The sequence below is a fragment of the Struthio camelus genome, chromosome 5 (genome assembly GCF_040807025.1).
Source record: "Struthio camelus isolate bStrCam1 chromosome 5, bStrCam1.hap1, whole genome shotgun sequence".
Lineage (NCBI taxonomy): Eukaryota > Metazoa > Chordata > Aves > Struthioniformes > Struthionidae > Struthio > Struthio camelus.
Window position 1 is genome coordinate 53,878,471 of NC_090946.1, and position 24,088 is coordinate 53,902,558.

Genomic DNA, 24,088 nt, shown 5'->3' on the forward strand with positions numbered 1-24,088 from the left:
TTTTACACCTTCTTGCAACTTGAAAATTTATCTCCTCGACAATGTCATATTGTTAATTTTCTAATTCGTTAACCAAGTAAGTTGAGCAGTCAAAGCCTCTTCCTAAAAACCTATTCCTATTTTGATAATAAGTGGTATTTGAATGGAATTGTTATCCTAGAAAGAGACTGTGTCCAGCTTCAGTGTACTTCAGTAAAAACTCTTTGAATTAACGTGAAACTTGCACTTTTAAGGAATATATACATTTAGAAACATATATTTGCATTTGGTAAGTACCAGCATGTGTTCTCATCATTTACATAACTGAACTGAGACAAATTACCATCTGCCATGTCTTTAAAGAAAACCTTTTTACTTGATCACAGGTAAGCAACTTCAGAAATAGTATTCTAACAGTTTCTATACACTTACAAAAATCAAATAAGTTGAGAAACATTCATTACATATCTGCCTTCAAAATGTTCCTTGCATGTGACCAGTGGTCAAGTGAGCAGTTGGGAAAATAAATGAAATCTCAATAAGACTTGATTTTTTTTTTTTTTTTGGTATATAATAGTAAATTTCAGCCCACAGAATGTGTTTTAATACATACTAGTTTACAAATACAGATCTGTATTAGCTTTGGAGTTCAGTAAGTTCTGTTAGCTTTGTCAGTGGTGAATTTGTTTTATTAATACTTGTAGAAAATCAGCATGTGTTTTGTAGCAATGAAAACTGGCATTTCCAAAGTGGTGCCTTTCTGCAGTGTTAGATATGTGATGCTGGTATTTTTTTCCTCAAATAGGAAAATTAATTTAAAGATCTATTTATGCTTAAACTTCTACTGTGGATTTGCAGGGTACAGACTTTATTTTAAAAGTATGATACCTCTCAAATGTTGGCATTGACTCCCCGTCTTGTGAATGGTTTTATTGCAAAATTCTGTTTTTTCTTTTTATATTTGCAGATATTTTGGAAAGAATTATGGTTTAGACTTGCCCATGTTAGCCATGGATGTAGCATTTTCTCCCATGAGAACGCAAGAGCTGGACCCCATGCCTTCTGATGCATCTCCCATGCTTATAAACATGACCCCTACAGTGGAACGGGATGGAGAGGAGGGTGTAATGAAGGAGCTTGATTCTGGCCAGCAGTATGAGAAGCCTCCTCCTCTACACACTGGGGCAGATTGGAAGATTGTTCTCCATTTGCCAGAAATTGAGACGTGGCTTCGGATGACCTCTGAAAGAGTCAGGGATCTGACTTACTCTGTCCAGCAGGACTCGGATAGCAAGCATGTGGATGTGCATCTAGTACAGCTAAAGGTAGGATAAAATTTATACTGCAGGCTTTTAAGCAAACGTGGTTTCCTCTGCTCTGATACTGGCAGAGCAGACAAAAGTCCTTTTCATAGAACAGCTTAGTATGTCTGACAGCCTCCTTGTTAAAAAGTAAATAAATCTCTTCCATGGGGATGACTGGAAGTGCATCATCCTCAGATTGCTTGTGACATTATTTACTCACCACTTAATTCAGCAGTCATAAACCTATTAATAAACATATTCACTCTCCATGAGCACTAAGTTGAAGTTGTCTGACTGGAAGTCTGTAGAAATTCCCAGAAATGTTCCCTTTGATTTTAATGGGCTTCAGTCCCTAAAACTCCCAAATCTGTGTTCCACTGAGTATGACCGCTCATTTGAAAACTAAGGTGGTTTCAGAGACAGCAGGAGAGAAGGAAGGTCTAGTGTCTTGCCTTTCAGTCCTTCCATGTAAAGGTTACATTCAAGATTGAACTCAGATGGGACTACAGACAAAATGGTAAACACATGTAGAGTTTTTTTAGGTCTGAGTCTTGGTAAGAAATATGAAGTGATCAGACTAGAGAGGTGACAGCCAGTGAAACAATAGATTTCTTTTTGTCAATATGAAAATACATTACCAAACCTGGACTTTGCAAAAAAAAAAAAAAAAAAAACAAAAAAACCCCCACCATTTTTAAAGCAAAATGGCAACAATCCTCCTTCCGTCAACCGTAGTGAAAACAAGTCTCTCGTAGATCAGTAATACTGCCTTAGTCCCAATTTAAATTTCAGCATTGCATCTTTAAAAATTTTAAGGAAATTCAAGGTAAAATGCAAGTAAGTATTTTGTGGAACTGTATGTGTGTGTTTGCATGGCTTGGTCTGCTGCAGCAGATTAAGCATGCTTTTGAAGGCAGCAAACAACCTCCAAAAATAGCAAGCAAATGTTATCTCTGCAGACTGAGCTGTCTTCAGAGTTCTGCACTCTGAGGCCTGTTTATGCAAACATAGTTTTCCTTCATACTCAGCACTGTGGTATTTTCTGTGTTTATTTTAGGACTGGGGCTTTAGGTTATCTTCAAATGCAATTCTATGTGCTAGCACTAACCAAAGAGCAATTGTACAGCGATCAATTCTAACCAAATAGAGAGCTGATCTTGAGTTTTCTTGATCCAGCCATTTTTTGAAAAACCTGGGGTAAACATTGCTAACCTTTGATAAAGACTATGTCCAGAACATGCAATACCCTCTTAGAAAGTATGTCTAAAAAATAATTTCACAGGCAGGCAGGCAGACAGAAACAAACCTTGCTGGAGCCTGTGCCGGTTCAGAACCGCTTCTGGCTGTAGCAGCGCAGAGCCGATGCCAAACGGAATTGCTGTAGTGACTTTGGAGCGTACTTGCGTACAGCTTTGGGCTGGCTCAGAACACAAGCAGAACTGATTTTTGTGCCTGCTTGCAAAAGAAGGCTATTTTGTATGTATAGCTCATCTTCATTCATCCACCAAAATGTTTCATTCCCAAATGGGGTCAGTGAATTAATTAATAGCACTCCTCACAGCTTTCTTCTTTCTGAAGTTTGTGTGAAGGTAGTACAAGTCATCAGCAATTCATAAAAATGCTTTCCCTGCCCCCCTGAAACCAGGGTGGGAGAAACAAAGTACTCAAAAATAACTGATTTTAAAAAACTTAGCTGTTTTTCATAATTAATATTTTTAGTAAATGAAAGTAAAATAATATAATGCAAGCACTGTATGAAAGCAATACATCTGCAAGGTAACACTCCTAATAGGATTCTTTTATTTCTGTTAATTTTACGAGTGTTTAAGATGTCAACAGTATTAGATGACCAGCCTGGTAAGTTCAAATCTGACCCATTCTTCAGACTGTAAGTTGCAGAGTAGTAAGGTCACACCTCCCCACCCCAAACGGAAACCTCAGCATAAATGTGATCTAACCCTAGTCTAATTTTTATAGTGTGATTATAAAAGCCAGTCTCATCTTCTGTGGTCAGTTTTAGCTGTTGAGGTAGAAAATTCTTTATTCAGTAGACTCTCATTTTAGACTGTTTTTTCAGTCTTCTCTTGCTGTGTCTTTGGTCTAAGTTAACCTCAAAACCTTTCTTTAAAAAACATAATATAGAAAGCATATCAAGACCTCCTAAAAAGTCTACAAAACCTCTATAATCCCTACTACGTTCCCTCTAGCATTGTTTTGTAGATTTCCTGTTTGCCCTTTATGATTTGGGACAGTTTTAGTCTGCGCTTGCACAGCAAATCCACTAAAATACTGGGATTTTGGCCTATGGCTGGGCTTAAAAGAATACTAAAAACATACATAACCTCATGCAGATCCTTGCATATGCTTTTTTTTCTTTTCCTCTTTTCCTCTTTATAATTCTGATAATTCTTGCTTCTTTCTGTAGGATTCTTTCCAGTTGATCTAGGTCCTTCTGGAATTATTGTATCCAGACTGGGCACAAGGCTTGAGGTGAGACTTCACCATTGCTGAGCAGACTAGAAAAAGATATTTCTCTAGTCTTTCAAACAGTATGTCGTACTATAGTATTTTTCTTTTCCACGACAGCCGATGGTGTTTGATTCATGTTCAACCTGTGATTTACTGTAACCTCCAAGTTCCTTTGCTGCAGTACAGCAGCATCTCTGCTGTACATCTTTTCATCTGTCTCTTATCCATTACTGGTAAAGGTGACTCTAAACTTTCACATGTATAATTTTGCAGTTGTCCGTTACTGAATTGCAGCTTTCTCTTTTCTCCTCCTCAGACCATTTCTCCAAGGTATCCATGACATTTTCATTTCCAAACCTGCCTTTCTAGTATGTTTGAAATACCTTCCCCAGGTGCAATATTGATGTCATCTGCAAATTTAATACTCCTTCTCTCTACTCCTTTGTCCAAATCATAAAGACAAAAATGAATGAGACAGACTCGGAACACAATAGCTACTGAATGTCATTTTTGCCCTGTAAATGCAGCAGTAATATTTTTTTATTTTTTCCATAGTTTGTTTTTTCCTCAGCCGGAAGAAGTGCAATTCCATTTTCATGCAGTTTTCTATTACTGTCAGATGCTTAACGTTGATTTCTCTGGCTGTCAGTTGGCTAGTGGTGATGGGGCTGGGCTGAGGCTTCATGCCAGAGCAGGATCTTGTGTATTCCTTTGCAGAAAAATTCCTTAACAAACAGATCATCTCTTTCTCTTGTGAAGATTTACTCTCTATTGCTGTGTAACATCTGTCTGCTGCTTCTCTTTTTATCAAGAGTGCTATTTCCTTTTGTGATTTGTTGCCTTGAGGTGTGGGTGTTTGCTGCTAGTCTCTTTTCTTGCTATGTGACTTAGAGCTTTGTTAGCCATCACTGATGCTTTGAAGATACTTGTTTCTCTCTCTCCTTGTGCTGCTCTCTCTCTGTACTAGCTAAGCAGCTTGAGTGAGAGGCTCCTCCTGTGTTGCCACTGGCAAATTTGCTGCAAAGCTCAGCTTCACAGAAGTACTTTGGTACCCTAGATGTGTGAATTGTAACTCACCAAGGTCTGGAATACCTTGATATTAGTTGTGTTAAGGTACATTTGCATCTCTCTTAACACGTTCACTGTAGATAATACCAATTGCAAATATTTGTAAGAGATCTAAAAAATTGTACTTCTACTACAAGCAAATATAAAAATGTTTCTCTCTGAGTTTGTGTTGTGCTAAGATGAGCTGCTGAGATGCTTTCATGATCCATTTAAAATTTTTAATCTGAATAAAATATGCTAGCTTCTATAGTCAGTTTCTTTCTTGAAATCCTTTTGAGATCTGATTTGAGTTCATATCTCGTTCTTCTGCTTTGCTCTATATTCCTTAACCCTTTCAGGAACGTTCTAGGCTTTCCTGTCATTGATTACTGCTTTCTGTCTCTTACTTTAGAAAAACTATCCCTCTGGATGATCTGATGTAATCTTCACTATTTGACATGTTAGTTAACTTCTAACTCATTATGGAGTAAAGAAGTCTTCTGCCACTTTGACTAATATGTCTGAACCATGTATTGACGTACAAACTGACAAGCGCATTCTGTACTCCGTTAGGACGGTGGGAGTACTACTCTTTAGATTTTTGCAGACTGCTGATTTTCTCTCTTTCTGTGTACAGAGACTTCAGTCATGAGATTTCAGACTTGTTTCCAGATTACCTGGGTCAGCCTCAAACATCTCCTGATTGGAACTTTTGTCTTTCCTCCTGACTAATCACAACATGATTTTCATGAATGTTGGACAGAGGTCAAATATCAAGTAGCCATTATTCTTTTGCTACTTCTGTTTCCGCTTCTGTGGGGCCAAAGAATTTTTAGTTGCCTTTCTTTCCATACTTAAATCCTGGATAAGAGAAGATTTGAAGGCATTACCAGAGCACAACATTAAAGGGCATTAGTTCTTATATATTTGCAGTGAGGTTTAAGTTCTTCGGCTTTTTTCTGATTCCATTACAAGTGTTTGGCAAAAAAGTAATGGTTATGTTAAAGAAATCAGCTTAAACTTCCAAAGCACCAGAGTACTGTAGGTACCTCTCTCCTATTCCCCCCTCTTCAGTTCAGTGGGTACCTGCTGCTTTTATTGAGTAAGGGCCGAAGGCTGGACTGCATGACTTTGCTGAGTCTTTTTCAACTTATTTTCCATATTAGTTCCTTGAGAGATCAAAAATCAAGTTTTCAAGATGCTAAAATAATCCACTCAAAATATAGCTGATTTGGGAGGATAATGTTGGCAAGTTGTTCAATTTCTTGTAATTTGGAACTCTGACCTGTCTTTATCACAATTTGTGGAAGGAAACAAATGCCACTTCCTTTAAGCTAGAAAGAAGCACTGTGAAGTACCTCAGTCTACCACAACTCTGTCTTTCTGTAACGCTAGAAATGGGGCCGGCCTTTCTTCTCAACTTTGGTTTGGTGATTCTCAGAGGCTCCGTTGTTCCGTGGTTTGTGACAGCATACCTTGTTTCTGCGCTTGTAAGGCTCTTCACTGTCCTGTCTAAACCACCATTAACTAAGTGCACAGATAAAGTTTCCTAGAGTCCAAATTTCTGTATTGTACGTTATCGTAGCACAAACTGGAGAGGCACTAAGTGTCTCCATGTGAGCGTAATGTAGCTGATATTTTTGAAATGATCACAGAAGATGTTAGTGAAAATCTTTACAGAAGGATGTTTGCATGAAGCTTCTAACAGAAATGTAGAGTGCTTTATCTAGACAGATAGAGGCTTGCCACAAGAGATGAGATATACTCAAGTGAAAATAAAACTTTGATTGGACAGGTTGACTGCAACTTTGTTCAGTTGTTTTGCTTGCAGCCGGGATATGATCCTGATACTTTAAATGAAGAGCTGCTGTGCAGATTTATGAGACTAATTATTCACAATGAGCTGATGGGTAATAATGACTTAAATTTGCAGAGCTGTTTCTGAAAAGTTTTCTGGATGTATTTTACTGTTATGTTCATAAAACAGATTTCTCTGACTAAAAAACAGTTTTATATCTTCCATGTGTGAGTGTTAGTACAAGTGCCTATAACAAAATACTTTTGATTATGAAGTATCACCTGTAGCTCAGTAGAGATAATCTGAAGATCAACAGCTGCTACGCGCAAATCGTAGAAGTGCTATTATTTGCAGGTCTCACAAATAAGAGAGAGGCAACCTGAAGTTGCATATGAAATAAAATTACTTTAAAAACCACTGAAATAAAATTGAGATAACAAAAATGAACCTTTAAAGCTCCTATGTGCAATATGATAGCTCTTCCTGCCAAAAAGAAATTTCAGTTTGAGAACAATCTTAGGCTGTCTATAGCTTGAGAGGTTGGAAAGCACAGCAAAAACTCCTAAAATGAAAGTAGAAAGGTAAATGTAACTACTGTTTTTGTACTGAACTCGCTAGTCCTTCACATTTAGGGTTTATTATCGCAAAAGGACTCTAATGGCACTTGATAAGTTTCAGTCTCTCTAATCCTGTTAAAGCTATAAACTTCTCTGAGCAAAAGTTTAAAGTTTGAAAGAGCTTGAATGTTTGAGTTCCCTGAGGGAGAAATGTTCTCCGTATTATCAATAGATATAAATAAAACCAAACAGTGAAGAATTTTTTTTAAAGAGCATTTTCTTGAAATAGTCAAGTTTTCACTGTCCACTGAAGATCTGAAGGACTTACAAAATTATTCAAAGTCTTCAAACTCCTTAATTTCAAATATATAAAAGAAAATGCTAGTTGAAGGTTCTCTAGGGACTTTTTACCATGAGTTTGCTAATAACATTTTATATCTTTGTTCTCTGTATGATGTATGTGATATTTTTGTGTTAGATTAATCATTTACAGGAATATATATATACAAAATTATTTTACTCTTATCTCAGATTTTGGACAATTTTCAAAATCCAACCTGAAATCTAATCTGATGACAGGTCATGTACTACATGTACCTCATGTACATGACCTCATGTACTACATCAAATTTTGTGCATAGCAGTCCCAAAGATCTGACACAGTCTTCATGAATTACATCTAGATAACTACAGATATTTTAATAACTGGACAGCTTAATACATGTACACCTTAGCCAGAAATATGCTACCTGACTGGCTGCCAATCAAAAAATGTCTACTTACAGAAGTATGGTGGAAGACTGGAAATAAATTTATCTACACAGCCCATTGCCAGGAGAATATCTTTATATAAACATGTAAGGTGGATTTATGTTCCACTGGTATCAATGAAATATATGAATAGGATTTTTTTGGAGAGTAAGGGGCACATTCCAGCTAAATCCTTAGTCAAATGCTAAACTATTGAGCAGTTGTCCCAACAGCCTCAGTGGGCCAACTCCATATGCCTAAATTTACTCACTCACTATTTAAAGAATTGCTTATAGGATTTATTTGGTTAAAAATAGATCCATTGCAGATTGTGTAAACTATTTGTAAGATCTACAGTATTTATTACGTTCATGTTATTTTTCAGACCAAATACATTATGTGCTCTAAAAATGTCAAGCACTCATAAGTGACTACAGCAGCAGATCTGAAAATAATATCATAGCTTTATATTTCTTTATTGCAGAATATATGTGCTATATGTATTAGTTCTACACTTTATACACAAAGAATTTCATACTTATTCTAAAGGAAGTAATTGAGTGTTTGAGAAGTTGTATTCGCTTTGAGTCTGAACAGCTCAGTGGAATGAAGACATTCAGTAAGGTAGTCAAGGGTAAAGGCTGGTAAATACAGTTTAACCATTGCAAATGTTGGGCTTTGCAGAGGGTACCCTTTTCTCACAGTTCAGGCTTGAACACAAAACAGGTGGGCTTACCAATTTTTCATTTCTGAATAGGGTGAGTGTGCCTACTGCCTACTTTTTCCCTCTCCTCTGCACCCACAGCATACTCCTGACTTGCAAAAGAGCAAAAATGGAAAATGTGCAATACCAGAAATAACTCTGATCTATCTCAAAATCTCTTTGTTCAAGCCATCACAATTTTTAGAAGTCTTCCAACTTTCACAGCACTTCTAGAGTCTTGCTCAGATTGACATTTTTAATGGAAAGATATGATTTGTTTCCCACATTCTAACATGCTTTATTACAGCAACATAAAGACAGCACACAGCTAGTGGTACTGTCATACTTTTTTAACCCCTGAAGTTGATAGCTCTGACTTATTGGCAGCGCACTTAATTGCAGTAATGAAGAGTGATTTCAGTAACAACAGATAATAATAGTGTCCCTGGCTTTAACTCAAGCTATTCCTTCTCTAGATAGTTCCATAGGAACAGAGACCTCAGTGGTTGTGTGCAATGTCCACCTATTTTCTTAGCTTATTGCTATAACATATATAGATTACTTCTTCTATTGAGAAGATAGGCCCTGGAAAAACTAACTTTGACGTCCAGAATAGTGATATTCATCTAATCTGAGTTTGGCTAACACTCCTCAAACAGGGAATTTATCTTTGCTTCTAATTGACTTTCTGTGAGGGTTCATGCCTCTGCAGGCTCTGAGATGTTTTTAACTTCAAGCACCTGAGCATTGCCACTGACTATATTCCTTTATAGAAATTTAGATAATCTATTTCTCTTCAGTAACCTTAGAAAAAACAAACACTAGCATTTATAACTTATTTGTAAATTGTGGTCTAGTGTAGTTGTAGTTATTACTGCAGTTTTCAAATAGAATTTTATACGTCTACAATGTTTTGCTAATGCATATTGATACTTTTTCAACAGTTTTTAAAAACAAAGGGATGTTAACGCATTACGTTCTAAGATGGATTTAAACCCTGCCACACCCTAGGCTAACAAAATCTTTTCCCCTCTTCTGTCAATATTGTACAATCTGAATAGATACCATTAAGTAAAACTGATTTTCTTTATACTATTAGAATTCAGTAAGCAAGTGTATTAATATAGCTCGTATTTCTGGAAACCCATGGCTCTTGGTCTGGGTGGGTGCTATGGGAGGCATAATATGAATACAAAAAGAGCATGCATATTTTATTGAGGATTCAGTTAACTTATAAAGCTGTGAGTGGCAATGATTTGAGGGATCAAATTAAGATGGAAGGCTGTTGGTTAGAATATAATAAGAGGATGAAGGAATAGGGAGTAATAGGGGAAAAAAGTAGAAATGATAAGAAATCCCTGTCTGGTATTGTATCATTCCTGCATAGAAAAGCAAGAATTCCTTGGCTTGTCTGTTGATATGTGTGCATCAAGGGAATGAAAGTAGCTGAGAGTTAGAAAGGGCTTAACTGTTAACCCTTTCAACCAGGGCCAGAGTAGTAGCGGACGCTCTCCTGCAGTAGTGTCTCAGCAGCCACTGAAGTACAATGTAATCTATTTGGACATAAAAAGGGTGATTCGTAATTCAGGGAGGAGTACATACATGGAGAGAGTAGCATTGGCAATGCTACAGGTACTGTAAGATTGTGCTAGGATAGGTACTTGGATTATTCAGCAGTTAGGGGACTCTGGAGAAGACGGGTAAAAAATCTGCCTGTGACGTGGGAATTGGAGCTCTAAGATAAGGAAAAAGGCAGGTGTTTTACCACTCTATTTCTTCATCTAGTAGTCCAAAAGCTTCTACAAAATCTCACATTCACTCATATCTATGTTTTTGAAACATACAGTTATTCTTAAACTTTTAAAGTGGAATTCAGCAATATGTGAATGCATATAAGTGCCCACTGACGAAATGTAATGGTTATTTCTCCTTCTTCTCAGTTCATAGTGCACCTACATTACTATATGCTAATACAGGCTTTAGGAAAATGAGCCAATGTACTCTACTAATGGACTCTGAAGAAAGATTAGAGTAAATATTACATTCTGCACAGATGTTAGCTATTATGACTTTTCTTAGGCTCTATCATAATCTGATTCAAACACAAATGTTTACTGGATATAATGAGCTTTTCAGTATGACAAAAAAGTGTTTTATCTTAAGTCATTGTGCATATTCATTAACCAAAACATTTGCTAGGGAATATATTTTGTTTAGAATCTGTGTATGTGATAATGATAATAGCATCTACTGATGTCAAAATTTGCTGACAAAACTTACCTTAATATTAGATTGATGGTATGAGTAAGATCTAGCAATGTCAATATTTTCAATAAAGGCCAGTGGCATTGTATCATATTTTTATTTGAACATTAGGATTCCAAAGGGAATTTTTATTATGGTATCTGTGATTTAGTTGAATTAATTATACATATGTACATTTATATAGACAGACATGCGTGCACACATACACACACCAGTACCAAATAAAGACTCCTGGGCTTTTTGTTTCTTGAGGATTGTTTGAGACTAAGTACAGCTTAGAAGGAAGGATATTGTTTTATAACATGGATGTAATTCTGATTCACATTGCGAACTATTATATTTACAGACGTTTTCTTGCTTTACATATTTCAGTAGGCTTTGTAGAGATGCTTCTTATCAGTCATTACACTGGCAGGGTTTTTGCTTTTTCACTTTATAAGTATGTATAATTATGTTTTAGTGGTATCTAAAAGCTATAATATGACATAAAGGAACAGTCAAAGAACAGGCACAGAACACTGCATAAAATGTAAAGAATTTTCTAGTTTGCTTCATTATTGTTAAAATTGCCTGATGGGCTTTTTATTGTGAGAGAGCTGACAGAAGAAACTTCAGGTTATAAGATGATTTGTGTCTGAAGGCCAGAAATGCAGCATGAATGTTTCAGTAACCCAGAACTCCTGCGTTTCCATAGAAGTGTAAACAAGTTCCACAAGTGTGTGATTTTAAATATCTTTGGGTATTTGCCTCTTGAATTGTATGAACTTTTCCTCAGAATAAAATCCCTCTCTGTATGGTTAACCATTAAAGAGCCTTCTGTGAATTGATGTGATCTCTTTGTAAACCAATTAAAATCTCATAGTCAACAAGCAATTAAACACAGCAAAAGGGTGTTCTGTGTTTTCCTTTGGAGAAGACAGATGATGTGTCTGTATATCTGTTTATAGTGTTAATTGAAATGTAGCCCTAAAGATGGGCTTACTCATCCTGTATCCCCTTTCCCACGTATTTTCTATACAGAGTTCCCTGCTTTCCCATCAATCTCTCTGCCTAGTGCCCATACTGTGACTCAGTTACATGCGAGATACCTCCTGGAAGATTGAGCTGAAGTGTGTGTGGCCTTGCCTGTGCCTGATTAGTCCTCTCGGAACAGTCTGGGAACCATGCTGGACCGTGAGCTTTTCTTAAGGATTGCTCCTGAGCTTGGCCTCGTTGTTCCCATTGAAAAACTCCAGCTCTGGCTGGCAAGTCAGAGCATGGGTGTAGGCTCAGGCTCTGGCGCGACTGACAGCGCATGTATAATGATGTCAGCTTTTTCAAAAAATCTAGTCTGCATTCACATCTTTTTCTGTTTTTCTTGGATTGCCTCATAATTCCCTGAGTTGCGTGTAAAGAAGCATTAGCAGTGTTACTGATCACATGCATGTATGTAACAGTTTGGATCTAAAGATTTTAATGCATTCTGTAGATCTACCTTAAATGAAATTGCTTGGAGGGAGAGACAGATGATCAGGCTTTGTCTTTGAATGGGAGCCGCATCATTTGCAATGGACTGAGCAGCAAATCAAGAGCCGAAACAGAGAAGAAAAGGAGTATTCCTATCTACCAGTTCCATCTATTAACCTTCATAAACACTCTCCGCTTTCCCCCTGTAAGTGATTCCCTGAAGGAAGACTGCAGTTTTTGTGGAGTCGATTATGATTTTAGGCCTCACAGTTCAAAGGATGGAACGTGTAATTTTAGGAGGGGAAAGTTTCCATTTTGTTTTGGAAAATGCATATAATTTAGAAGGCATAACGTAGTACTGCATTATGATCATAACACTGCAAAGTCCTGACAAGACCTTTGATAAGTTTTCACCAAGTGTATAACTGACTGGAATCTACTAACCTTTGTCATTTCTTTCCTGTTGATCAGTGTACATACTTTTTATAACCTTACAGTAGCTGAGAAAAAGCATCTTGTAACTTGGAGTAAATTGTACTACTTTTTTTTTTTTCCCTCTTCCTCCTTTTTTTTTTTCCTCTTCCTCTTCCTGCAAGGGTAGCTGTCCTTAAAAGTGGTTACGTATTTCAAAAGGGACTTGAATCAAGTTATAGTATAGTCTTATCTTTTGGTGCAGCCCTTTATCCGTTTGTGTTCTAATGAATACAGTTGTTTCTGATGACAAACTACATAGACATTGCACAGATGAGAAAGTAAGTAACCTTTCTGCAGAATAGGTAACTTAAAGACAACACGCACGACTACTGCTAATTCTGTGGGGTAATGTCCTCATGCTAGATGACAATTTTTGTCAGGTAATACATAGGGAAATGACGATTTTATATTTGCTTTTCCAATGTGATTATGATCTGATTGATTGTGGCGTTCTGAAATATAGGTTAATGATGAATATGAGCATAGATATGCACATACATCTGTGTATACATACATGCTTGCAATATCATAAAAGAAATTCAGTGCCACTGCTAGCACAGTATTTGTATATCCATTTATTCCTCATCTACTTTTGCTTTTTCTCCATTTTTTCTGAATTATCTCTCCTAAAATATTTGACTGAATATTACAATTCACTGAAGTAGGTCATTCAATCTGTGTGTATTTGTGTGCAAGAGATCTCTGTGCTGGCAGTTAGCCTCAAGCTGAGCTATAATTCAGTAATTAGTCTCTTGTTCTACATAGGTATTGATGGCTATTCTATGTCTATGTATCTATTTAGTACACGGACAAAATAAAAACATTATCTGACATGACAGAAGACTGAGTACCCTCGTTAAATGAGTAACTCTAGTGAAGCTAATTGCTTGCGTGCTTGTTATTGAATCAGTTTAACCACTGAATATATAAACTAGAATCATTGTCATGAGTTTGGGTGTCTTTATACTGTCAAAAGAGGTGATACCAGATAAGTGACCTCATCCTGTGCAAAGGGCTGAAGAAATACAGGTATTCAAAACCAGTTCATGTTCTCAGGCAGGTTTCATAGGCAGCTAAACCTGCATTTCTGGATATGAATGGTTTGGTTGGGTTGCTGGAGGAACCAGGAAAGACTGGATAGTTAGGAGGAAGGATGGCGGGACCAAAGTAGTAATTGTAAAGTGTGTTAAATCAGTCAGAAGGAGGAAGTGGAGAGTCAAGGCGGCAGACTTGTGAGAAGCTGAAATGGAAGAAGAAATTTAGCTAGCCAGATGCTTTCTGCCTCAAAATCTGGTTATTTTCTGTGCGGTACCTCATGTTTGCTGGCTGACATAGAAATAAAATCTCTTTGATGCTGGGTAGTAAAAAGTACACTCAAGAAGTAATGCCATATTGTGAATGGTATTATCTCTAAAGTATCTAAATGACTCCCAAAATAATAGAGGCAGGACTGAATTGTTAAGCTTATTAACCTATGTAGAATGAGTGAAATAGTTCATACACCACTCCTTCCCCTTGCATGAAAGGCATGGCTGGAGTTTGTCTCTATATCCCAGCACTGTCCAGCAGCTAGAACACTCAGTCATCAAATGCAAGTTTGCGAAAGTGCTAGCCTATTAGACTCTAAAGTCATAGACCTGAAATGCTAAGTTGAACATTTTTTTCGTTTGCTCTTCAGTTGTTATTTGAAGGTGCATTTTTAAGAAGCAAGCGGGGCTACAAACCTTTTAATTCAGTCTGGAATTTTTGGTAGCATATGAATTTGATCTGGAGGTTTAAGAAAAACATCAGTTTTCATGAGGTTCATGATTAATAGAGGAGGGATATTTTTGTAGACAATACAATAGGATTTGTACAGATATGGCACCGTTTAAGTTATTCCGTGTGTTGAAAATTCTTTGTGCTCTAAAATTGTTGTTTTGACAAATGAAAGACTGAAGATGTCTTGAAATGTAAGATTTATCTGAACACTGGGCAAGAAGGACTTAAAAACAAACAAACAAACAAAAAACCAAGGGATTTGAAAGTAGCAGTTGATCCAGTGGACAGGTAAAGAGAACATGAATAGTTCAAAAGTGCAGCAGAGCAAGTGTAAGGTTTGCCTGTAAGGGACTGGAGAAGCAAGGCCTCCGTCAGCGCAGCATGAGTAGAGGCTGGAAAACGATGAGCCAAAGGGTTCCTTGTGGAGTGTGTAGATAGCTGTATCGCCTAACATTCCCAGTTGGGAAGGGTCAATAGCTGCATTTTGCTGTGCTTTTGTAACGTTTACATGGTGGTGCTTAGAAATGGAATGAAAACTCAGGAGAAAACGTTTCTTTGAAGTCATCGGGAATTCTTTCATACAGTGTTTATATTCCTGTAAGTTCAGGTGCCTGGTGCCATTGTCAAGATAGAAGAGTTAGTTGCCCACATTCATTTCCATCTCCATCACCAGTTGCACCGACCCCTTTACCTATTTTTTCCTATGGGGCTAGCATCTTATCTTGCAATAGATAATTTTGGTACATTGTGTTAAATTAGCAGATCTTACACAGTGTATAACTTCATGTGGGCTCTTCCGTCTGAGGCACACAAATATAATCTCTTCAAAGAGCAGTTTAAGTATCCACGCTGTGAATCTCAGCCAGCAGTTCAGCACAGGGGATTAATGCAGGGTTAAATAGGAGAAGTATACACAGAAGGGAGCTAATTTCTTTTCTCAGCAGAAACATTGTGTCTTGGGTTATGAATAGCATTATTTTCGAAGAAACAGAAAATACTGTCAGTGCTGTATTTCTTTCACACTTCAGGTGGAATAAATAAGGAAAGCTTAAGCATGCTTTTTACTATGCTGCAATTTAAATATTTTTGATCTTTGTCTGGCTTCCCATGACTCAAATCTCTCCTCCAACATCTTTCTTGGTCCTAACTATGAATGAAATGAACTATAAAATCTCTTTCTGTATATCTGTTCTTGTTTTCTGTTTTCTGGCTTTTAATGCTAAGGAATAAGCAGCAAACAGTTTGAATGGCAAACATTTCATCGTGAGCTCCTCTGCCGTTCACTGTCTTCAGTTTTGTAGTTACAGTATTTGGGATTTATGTGCGACTTTCGTACCATTTCTTAACTGTCAGCTGAATTTTCTTGCTATTATCTTGTCTCCTATAGAGGATCTGAAAAAGATATTAAATCAGAATGACAGAATAACAAGTACTGTTTGTTTATTGTACAGGTTGCTTGAAAACGTATTAAGGCAAAACCCACATGATGTAGGGGATCTCCAAACTGTTCTAAAAGAGCTTTGTTAGCATACAAAAAGAATAGCTGAGGGGTGTTATTGGTTACAGTCAAAAATCAGTTTCTTTACATTGCTAGCTTTATTTTCTAGCCTCTCTTCTGTTTTGTCTCTTCTGCTGTATCTTTTTCAGTTTTTTCTTCTCACTTTTGTTTTTCAAAACTCCCATCTGATTCTTCTTTCTCACTTTCTTCCTGTTTGTCCTTCACCAAAGCGCACTGCCAAGTCATCTTCTGCTACCATGCTGAATTGCTACTTTAAAAAGCTGTTCGTTCTTTCTTTGTCTGGAGCAAAGCCAGGTTCTGGGGAGAGGGCAGGAGCCTGCCAGAGCACATGTTTGAGAGATACTCCCTGCATTAGAAATGAAGGAGGGAAGTAGAGAACAATGACTTTCCCTGCACATGGGCCAGACTTCATTCTGCTGGGGTTTTTTAATTCTGATCTTCTATGACCATAGAAGAATAAATGGAATGTTCAGTTCAAAATCTTTAATGTATTATCTAGTATGTTCAAAAAAAGAATACATGGATTTTTTTAGGATGTAGGGCTTGCAGCTGCTGCCTCAGTTTGTAGCATGATTGAGGCGTGTTCCTGCAGCAAATCAGATTGTCAGCGATTAGCTGTATGTTTGGCTGGCTGTGTGTGTTCAGAAAATCCTGTGTTACTAGAATCCAATCTTGCTGACTTTAATGGAGGTTTTATGCTCTGTCTTGAATATTCTCTTATTAGACATCAAGATTCATTTGTTACAATTGAGCAGATACCATTTTTGTTTCCTCGCTGCTTGAAAAATCTGGCCTTGAATAAGAAATACAATTGTTAACATTTACATAGGCAAGATGCAACTTAGTTTTTGTAATGAAAAATAAGAATTGAGAAGCAAAAAATACCTTAGTTTTTGTAATGAAAAATAAGAATTGAGAAGCAAAATATACATTAGAAATCTACAGGTATCTCTCAGCATTCTCCATTAAACTGAAATTATTAAATGCTTTGAGTCTGCTTAGTAAGGCCTCACTTCATTAAACTACTCTGTGAAAGTAGTCTTTAGTCTTTTGCAGAACCCAGCTGCAGTTGGGAAGCTACCCAGGGCATTGAAGTCTACATGCCAGGCCCAGAATGAGCAAAAATAAAATAGCTACGTGAAGTCATAACTTCTTCTGTTATCAGTAATATACACAAAACCAGAGAACTGTGTGCATTTAGGACATATTTTGCAAACACGCATGGCATAGCTTTGTGCTCTTAAGCAGCCCCATTGAACTATGTGGGACCACTCAGATGTACAGAGTTTAAAAAAAAAGGGGGGGGGGATGTTTGTCATATTAGTACGAAAATAAACGTTTAGAACGTTCTTCCTTATTAAATTATTTTTATAGAGGAATAAAATGTCTGTATTGCATTGTACTCCCATTAGAGAAATTACTTTTGCAAGGTACAAGTTTTATGTCCTTTTGTATTGTAGGAAAACCTCTGTAATTTATCCTCTTGGTTCACTGTATAAAGACTTTTTAAAGAGAGAAATTATAAGTTTCAAAAATACTGGTTTTGTGTGTAACTAGTTTCATTCATTATGCACGTTCATTTTCTTTTTGCTCCTTATTTCTATTCATATAGCATTTGTGAAAAAGCCTTACTAGATAGAAAATGTCCTAGGAGTCTAGAATTTCCGTAAAAATGAAGCAAACCACGAAAACCCAGAGTCTCTGTGTAACAGAGTTTAATAGTAATACTGAGCGACTTAAAGATCAAAAACAGCAATGTGAGATTTCCGATGGAATTTCCTTTACACCAAGCAGACCTCAGCTGTGGTTGTGCTGCAGCACCACCTAGTGCTCCGGGGAGCAGAAGGGCGGCGGCGGCGGCCGCTGCTTGGGCAGAAACGCTGCGGAAAGGCTGGGCTGCTATCCCACGCACACCGCTTAGGAGCACCAATAATAATTCACAGGGATTTTTTTTTTTTAACGTTTGTCTGAAAAAATCATCAGTAATGTGTCAAGTTGAACATAGTAAGACTTACGAAATAAGATGCTTGATCTTGAAATGGCAAAGCTGACAGAGCCTCTAGGGACGGGTGTGTACACTTATGTATATACTTATAAATATTTATTCTGGTTTTCCCCTGAAACATTCAGTTTCTGCAGTGCTTTATCTGAGGAAAAAAGAGCAGCCTGGCGGTACTGCTGATGGGAGACGGTGTTTAACCTAAGGACAGCCCTGACGAGGGATACTCCTATATCCCCAGTTGAGATGACAGAATTACAGCTCCTGCAGTTCTGCACGAGTCACTACATAAGCTAATATTTTGGTGGTTTTTATCAACTGCTTTTAAGTTATTTACACAGTATACATCAGCATCATCATACCCACTGTATACATGATGTAATTGCCGAACAGATAGACACAATGCGACTTTTGCCAATGCCAACAATAAATTGGTAGTGTAATCAGGAATAGTCACTAGACCGCTGCTGTTATCATCCCCTCACCCTCTCAGGTTATTCCGAGGGAAAGCTCTCTCTGTTCTATTCCTGTTTTGCTTATATTTCAGAATTTATTTTAATCAAAATATGCTTTTATATTGTAGAGGAAGCCTTATTACAAAACAGATTTTCTGGCAGAGGTGCAGATGTCAATGTAAAACATCCTGGAAACATAACGCATCTAGCATGATATAATTTTAGCATCAGGAATGGCATTATGCATCAAGTAGACCTTAATGGATTTTGTTAACTTCCTTTGATAAGTTAATGACCAGCTAAATATAGAAACAGGATAAACTCATTTTATTTAGAGCTACTCATGATTTTCTTCACTGCAAAAAGTAAGCAATGAAAAACACATAGGCTGAATGTGCAGCTCAAAAAGAGGTTAGTTATGAGTTGGCACGTATCCTCAAAAATCTGTGTGTTCCTTTTTCTCGCATGAAGCCCTATAAAGATTATTCACGCAACACATACAGCTGCGCACATCAAATTCTAGAAAGGCGCAGTGTAAAATATGTGACCAAATACTGTACAGATTTTTAGTGTGGGATGAGTAAGGGGCTGACAGTCTACTGAAGCAGTGATAGAAGTAGGATTTCTGTATGCTATGTTTCTCCTAAACTCATTTTCCTTTCTGTTACCTTGAGATGATATGTGCATTCATTTATCTATGATGTAAAACTGTTAGGCCTTTTTTGCAGTTCCATTTCATTACAACTCAGAGGGACTGAAAGAACAGCTGAATAACTTGATATTGAAAACTAAAAGGTCATGAATATTGGATGTAACAGCTGTTTCCATTAAAAAAAGTGATGTAATCCCATTGCCTAGAATTGTCTGGAATGTGACAGTCACTTGGTATAAGAGAAGGAAAACCAGTTTTAACCAGCCTTTCATTTCCTAGGAAAGACCATATTTAGTGTTTTGCATGATGAAATCCTTAAGGGCAAAAGCTAAAAATGTCATTTGTCTAGCTATTTAATCTCTATGAAATACTGGAAATGCAGTTTAGAAAAGGAATTTCTCTGCAGTAGCCTTACTCAGCTTTTATTTTTTCAAAGGGATGATGAAGTGGTACAACAGAGAAGTCTGACTCCACTTAAGAAACTTTCAATTTCTCTCTCTCTCTATATATATATATTTATATTTCTGAATATGTCATCTCAATTTGTAATGATAACACGCTGAGGAATTTTAATAGGATACCAAGCTTGAAAAGTGTTGTTGAAATCGGCATCTTCATCTATTTTCTTGTGACCTCCTTTATTAGAATAAATAGGAAGCCAGCATGTATATGTTCCAAACAGCCCCATTTAATTCCCTGTTTTCTGAAAGAAAGAATTTGAAAGCATAGAGAACAGACAAAACCACCTGCCTCTGCTGCCTGCAAGAGGAAGATATGCTGCGACAAAGGGAAATGTGATAGATACGCAGTGAAAAAGTGATTTAGTTTCTCAATGACTCTCGGTTTAAATGCTAGTACTGAAAATGCTAAAGGCAATATTCACTGGTATTTCGTTTATGAAAAGGAGTTGTTAACGTCTATGCGTTTTCTCTGTGCCTCACATAGGTGTATTTCTTTAAATGTCTTTGGAAAAAATAGCTGAAGTAAATGTAAATACATACAATAGGACCAGCATTGGGAATTTTTTTGTTAAACTCAATTTTTCGATTAAATTACAGTGATACTCAGGCTGCAAAAACTGTCATGTTAGAATTTACCTGTTTTATTTTTGATTTATTTAATTTTAATTGATGTATTTTCCTCCTTTGTTGATAGTGACATGGAATGATTTAGGGAAAATTTAGGGGAAATTATGAGCAATTGAATAATGAAAACTTAGGGGAATATATGAGCAGTCTCTGCTATCACTCTGCTAAATTCTGTTATCAAATGACTTAAACTTCATGGAAGTTGAATGCCTGTCCACTCTGATATTTAGATTTGATTATATCACTGAAATGGATTAAAACCATCTTCAAAACCCCCCAAAATTATTTTTTCCCTCTAAAAAACAGAACAGTGTAATATCATGCGCGTACCTTGATATTTGATATATTCTTGAAGTCCTGTGCAGAAGTCCATGATGTACTCCATGCATAGCTGCACTTGAGTGAATCAGTAAATATCGTATAGACAAAAGATTTGAACTTGCATCCCACCTGAGAATCACAGATGTATAATGGGCTATATAACCTTTTTTTTTAAATGGACGTTGAGACACTTATACAAACTCTATACTGGCTTATAACCACCTCTGATATCACTGAGAGAAAGCCTGTTCTGGGTTTGAGAAACATTTCCCGTCAAATGGTACACAAATTTCTTTGCAGAATTTTGATTTAAACTATTTTTTTCTGACGAAGAACTATATAACTGGAAAATTTGAAAGTAGGGCAACTCACATTATGCTTAGAGCTTGTTAAAATAGTAAAAGATCAGGTTTGTTGTACATGAGGGTTGCATTCTTAGTCTATGATAGAAAAAAGTGAGTTTATATTAAAAAAAAAAAAAAAAAACCAAAGGCAAAACCCAACCCAATAGGCAAGCCATAACACGAGGGGAAAAATGCCGGTATTAAACTATAAACAAAAGTACCCTGCTGAAAACAGGTAAAATGACATTACAGCTTTGAAATGAGAAGCCTTCAATATCTGATTTCTGAAACTTATTTCTAAAAAAGCAAAGAACTCATTATTAAAAAGAATTGCCAAATACATCTATTTAGCATCTATAAGTCAACTCATAAGTAATGAAATTGATTGTGGGTGTCGCTTTATTGAATTTTTGCATGTTACCCAGCCCTTCTAAGAGTATTTATATTTCAACAATAATATCAAGTGAGCAGTTTCATTGTGCTTTAGTGATGTGTAGAAAGTTACTAAATGATTTGTAAAAGCATGAAACTTTCCTAGGTATTTTTGCATTTATTATCTCCTTTAGAAGAAATATTTCTATTTAAATGGTGTTATTGCTGTGCTTTCAGAAGAGCTTATTTTGTGTTTGTGTGGGTGCGCATGTGTGTGTTTGCGCCCATGACAGTAGGCTGTGCATATCTGATGAAGAATCAGAGAATCAGTCTCCTCTTGTTTTCAGGAGTTCCTCATGCTTTTCCTTGGTTTTCTGAGTTTCTCGCAGTACTGCAAAGGGCTTTGACAGAGTCCAGAATGAGCTTTTGAAATGTAATCAGGAAGATCTAAACCATATCTATACAGGGTTCTACTCTTACTTAGTTTTGTAGTTAAATGTGTTTGATTACAGGTCTCAGAAGTTATATTGACATAAACTATTGAACTGTATTTCCATAAAATACAGCTAAACTGAGAATTTGACGCTTCTGCTTCTCACTGGGAAGAGAGCGAATGCTTAGTAGACTTATCTGCTTAATTCTCTCGGACACTACTGTGAGAAGCGGGTTAAAGAAATCTAGGTAAGATCAGAGGCTTTTACAGCTGCTTTTCGAAGCAACTTTCGTGGATTTGTTTGGTGTGATATTCATAGGGGCTGGTGATGGCATAACTGTAAAAGACACCTTTGAAATCTTTGGCTTACAAGTAAGGGGAGGAAGGAGACAACAGTGTTGCTGCCTGATCTAATGTTATTTGGAGGATATGATGATGAGCAAAGAGCAATGAAATGAAATCAGCAGCCTAGAAAACAAGTAGGATTAAAAGTGCTAAGTTAATTTTTTCCTGTAAATTTGCAATAGAATAAATGGAAATTTTCTCCATCAGTGAAGCCTATGAACTCTCAGTCCATCATTCTCTCACAGTATGTGAGCCTGTGACAGGGATGACGACATTCCCAAATTGCGTTTGATGAGACTGATTTCAGCTTAATGAGATCTGTCTTTAACACCAGGAGAGTTTTGTTACTGCTGAGGTACAAAAAAAACCCTCAGAGAACAAAAACCCCTCAAGTATTCTTTGTGTTGCCATATATTGGGGCAGGATGAGATTTAGTTACAGAGTTAGAATTGTAACCCGTTTCTGCCTTGAAAGTTTCTATTGAATACTAGATGAGGAGTAGGCAGGCTGCATCTTGCAATTCCTGTGAACTTTCATTTCATTTATTTCTCTTCAGAGGGCATTTAACCCAAGTATGAAGATTACACATCACTGTGACTTAGGGAAATTACGATCTGCAGTTAGTGATTAATCATTCTAATCATTCTAGTCCTGGCAAACAGTATGTGAATGCTTTTTAACTCTTCAACTTTTGTGCTGTTCATATATCATGGCAATTAAAAAGTACCTTTTACAGCAAGCAACAGGCAGAAATCTTGAGTGCGCCCTTATTTAATTGCAGATATAGTATCACTTGGGGTTGTTTTTCTGATCTTTGGATATCACTTGAGATGGCTTGTATGGTTTAAGGGCATAAGCTTTTCTATCATTTTGTTTCAACGCGAGCCTTGGAGAAACCATGTGAAAAGAAACGTGGGAAGTTCATTACTGTCACCAGTTCATCCTTGGCTTCTACACAGATTGCAAACAATGGTGGCAAAAGTACAAAATTAAATAGGATTTTTCTGCTGTGTTTGCAGGAATGCTAGGAGTTATTTAAATAGATAGCCCACCATCAATGAGTAAGAACGCTGTAGGTCTGAATATTCTGGAGGAGGTTCTGACTCATGAATATAAAGTAGGCATTCATTGCAAAAACAAACAAACAAAAAACCCCACGCTTTCCATCCCAACATTTTTATATTGCTTAGCTTTCTAAAGCTATTTGTTATCAGAATGTCCATTTACAATCGTATGTGTATTAATTCTGTCAAATGGAAACTTAATATACATCTTTGTACACTTCTGAAATTTGATGGGGGAGATGGTTTTGAAAGAGGAAGGTGACTGATTTATCTTTGGAGCTTTGTGATTATAAACTTGAATAGCTATATACTTAGATTGTTGAAGAAGTAAATAACATTTACAGTTACAGTGGGGTTACAGTTACAGTTACAGTGGGGGTTTTTTTGGTAGAATTTAGTGGTTTTATTCTGAACCTGGTTAATAATGTAGAATTTTGTCAAAGGAGACAGTTGACTATTATAGCTCTGATCCGGGACAGTCGGAGGAGCTGTTTATCGTGGTTTCATCTGTGAGGTTAGATCTGCCACTATTGGAAGTATGGGAATGGGTAGGAACAAGAAAGTTGATCTACGAACAGAAAAAAAGGAAGGAGGGGGAGGAATGAGAATGAACAACAAGTAAGGGTGTGGAGGTATGACTGAGCCTTTTGACATGACTTTGAAATAGTTAGACAGCCAGAGAATTCAAAAGGAACGCAGGGTAAATATAGGCTTACTGGAGGCCCTGTACAGAAGAGGGAGCCCTTTTCAAGATAACGAAGGAGAAACTAAAGGATACTGCTAGAGTCCAGCTGTAAGAAGTTCAGTCTTAAGTAATTCCCTCCTCCTACTCAGAATGCAATAAGTAATTATTACGAATGTGAACATTATAAATGTAACAGTCTTTGTTCTGTAACTGATGAATCATTCCACTGGGGAAGTCATAACATCTTCTATTAATACA

The 24,088-nt window shown here is 36.9% G+C and overlaps 1 protein-coding gene across 3 annotated transcripts in view; it reads left to right on the plus strand.

Annotated features, from left to right (window-relative positions):
- The window catches only part of AKAP6 (A-kinase anchoring protein 6), a 292,996-nt gene that overhangs the window by 60,664 nt on the left and 208,244 nt on the right, over positions 1-24,088 (plus strand). For all 3 annotated transcript variants that reach the window (XM_009669920.2, XM_009669919.2, XM_009669921.2), the window contains exon 2: positions 947-1,304. In XM_009669920.2, coding sequence (XP_009668215.2) covers positions 981-1,304 — 324 coding nt within the window. In that variant the 5' untranslated portion in view covers positions 947-980. The remainder of the gene's footprint in view (positions 1-946; positions 1,305-24,088) is intronic.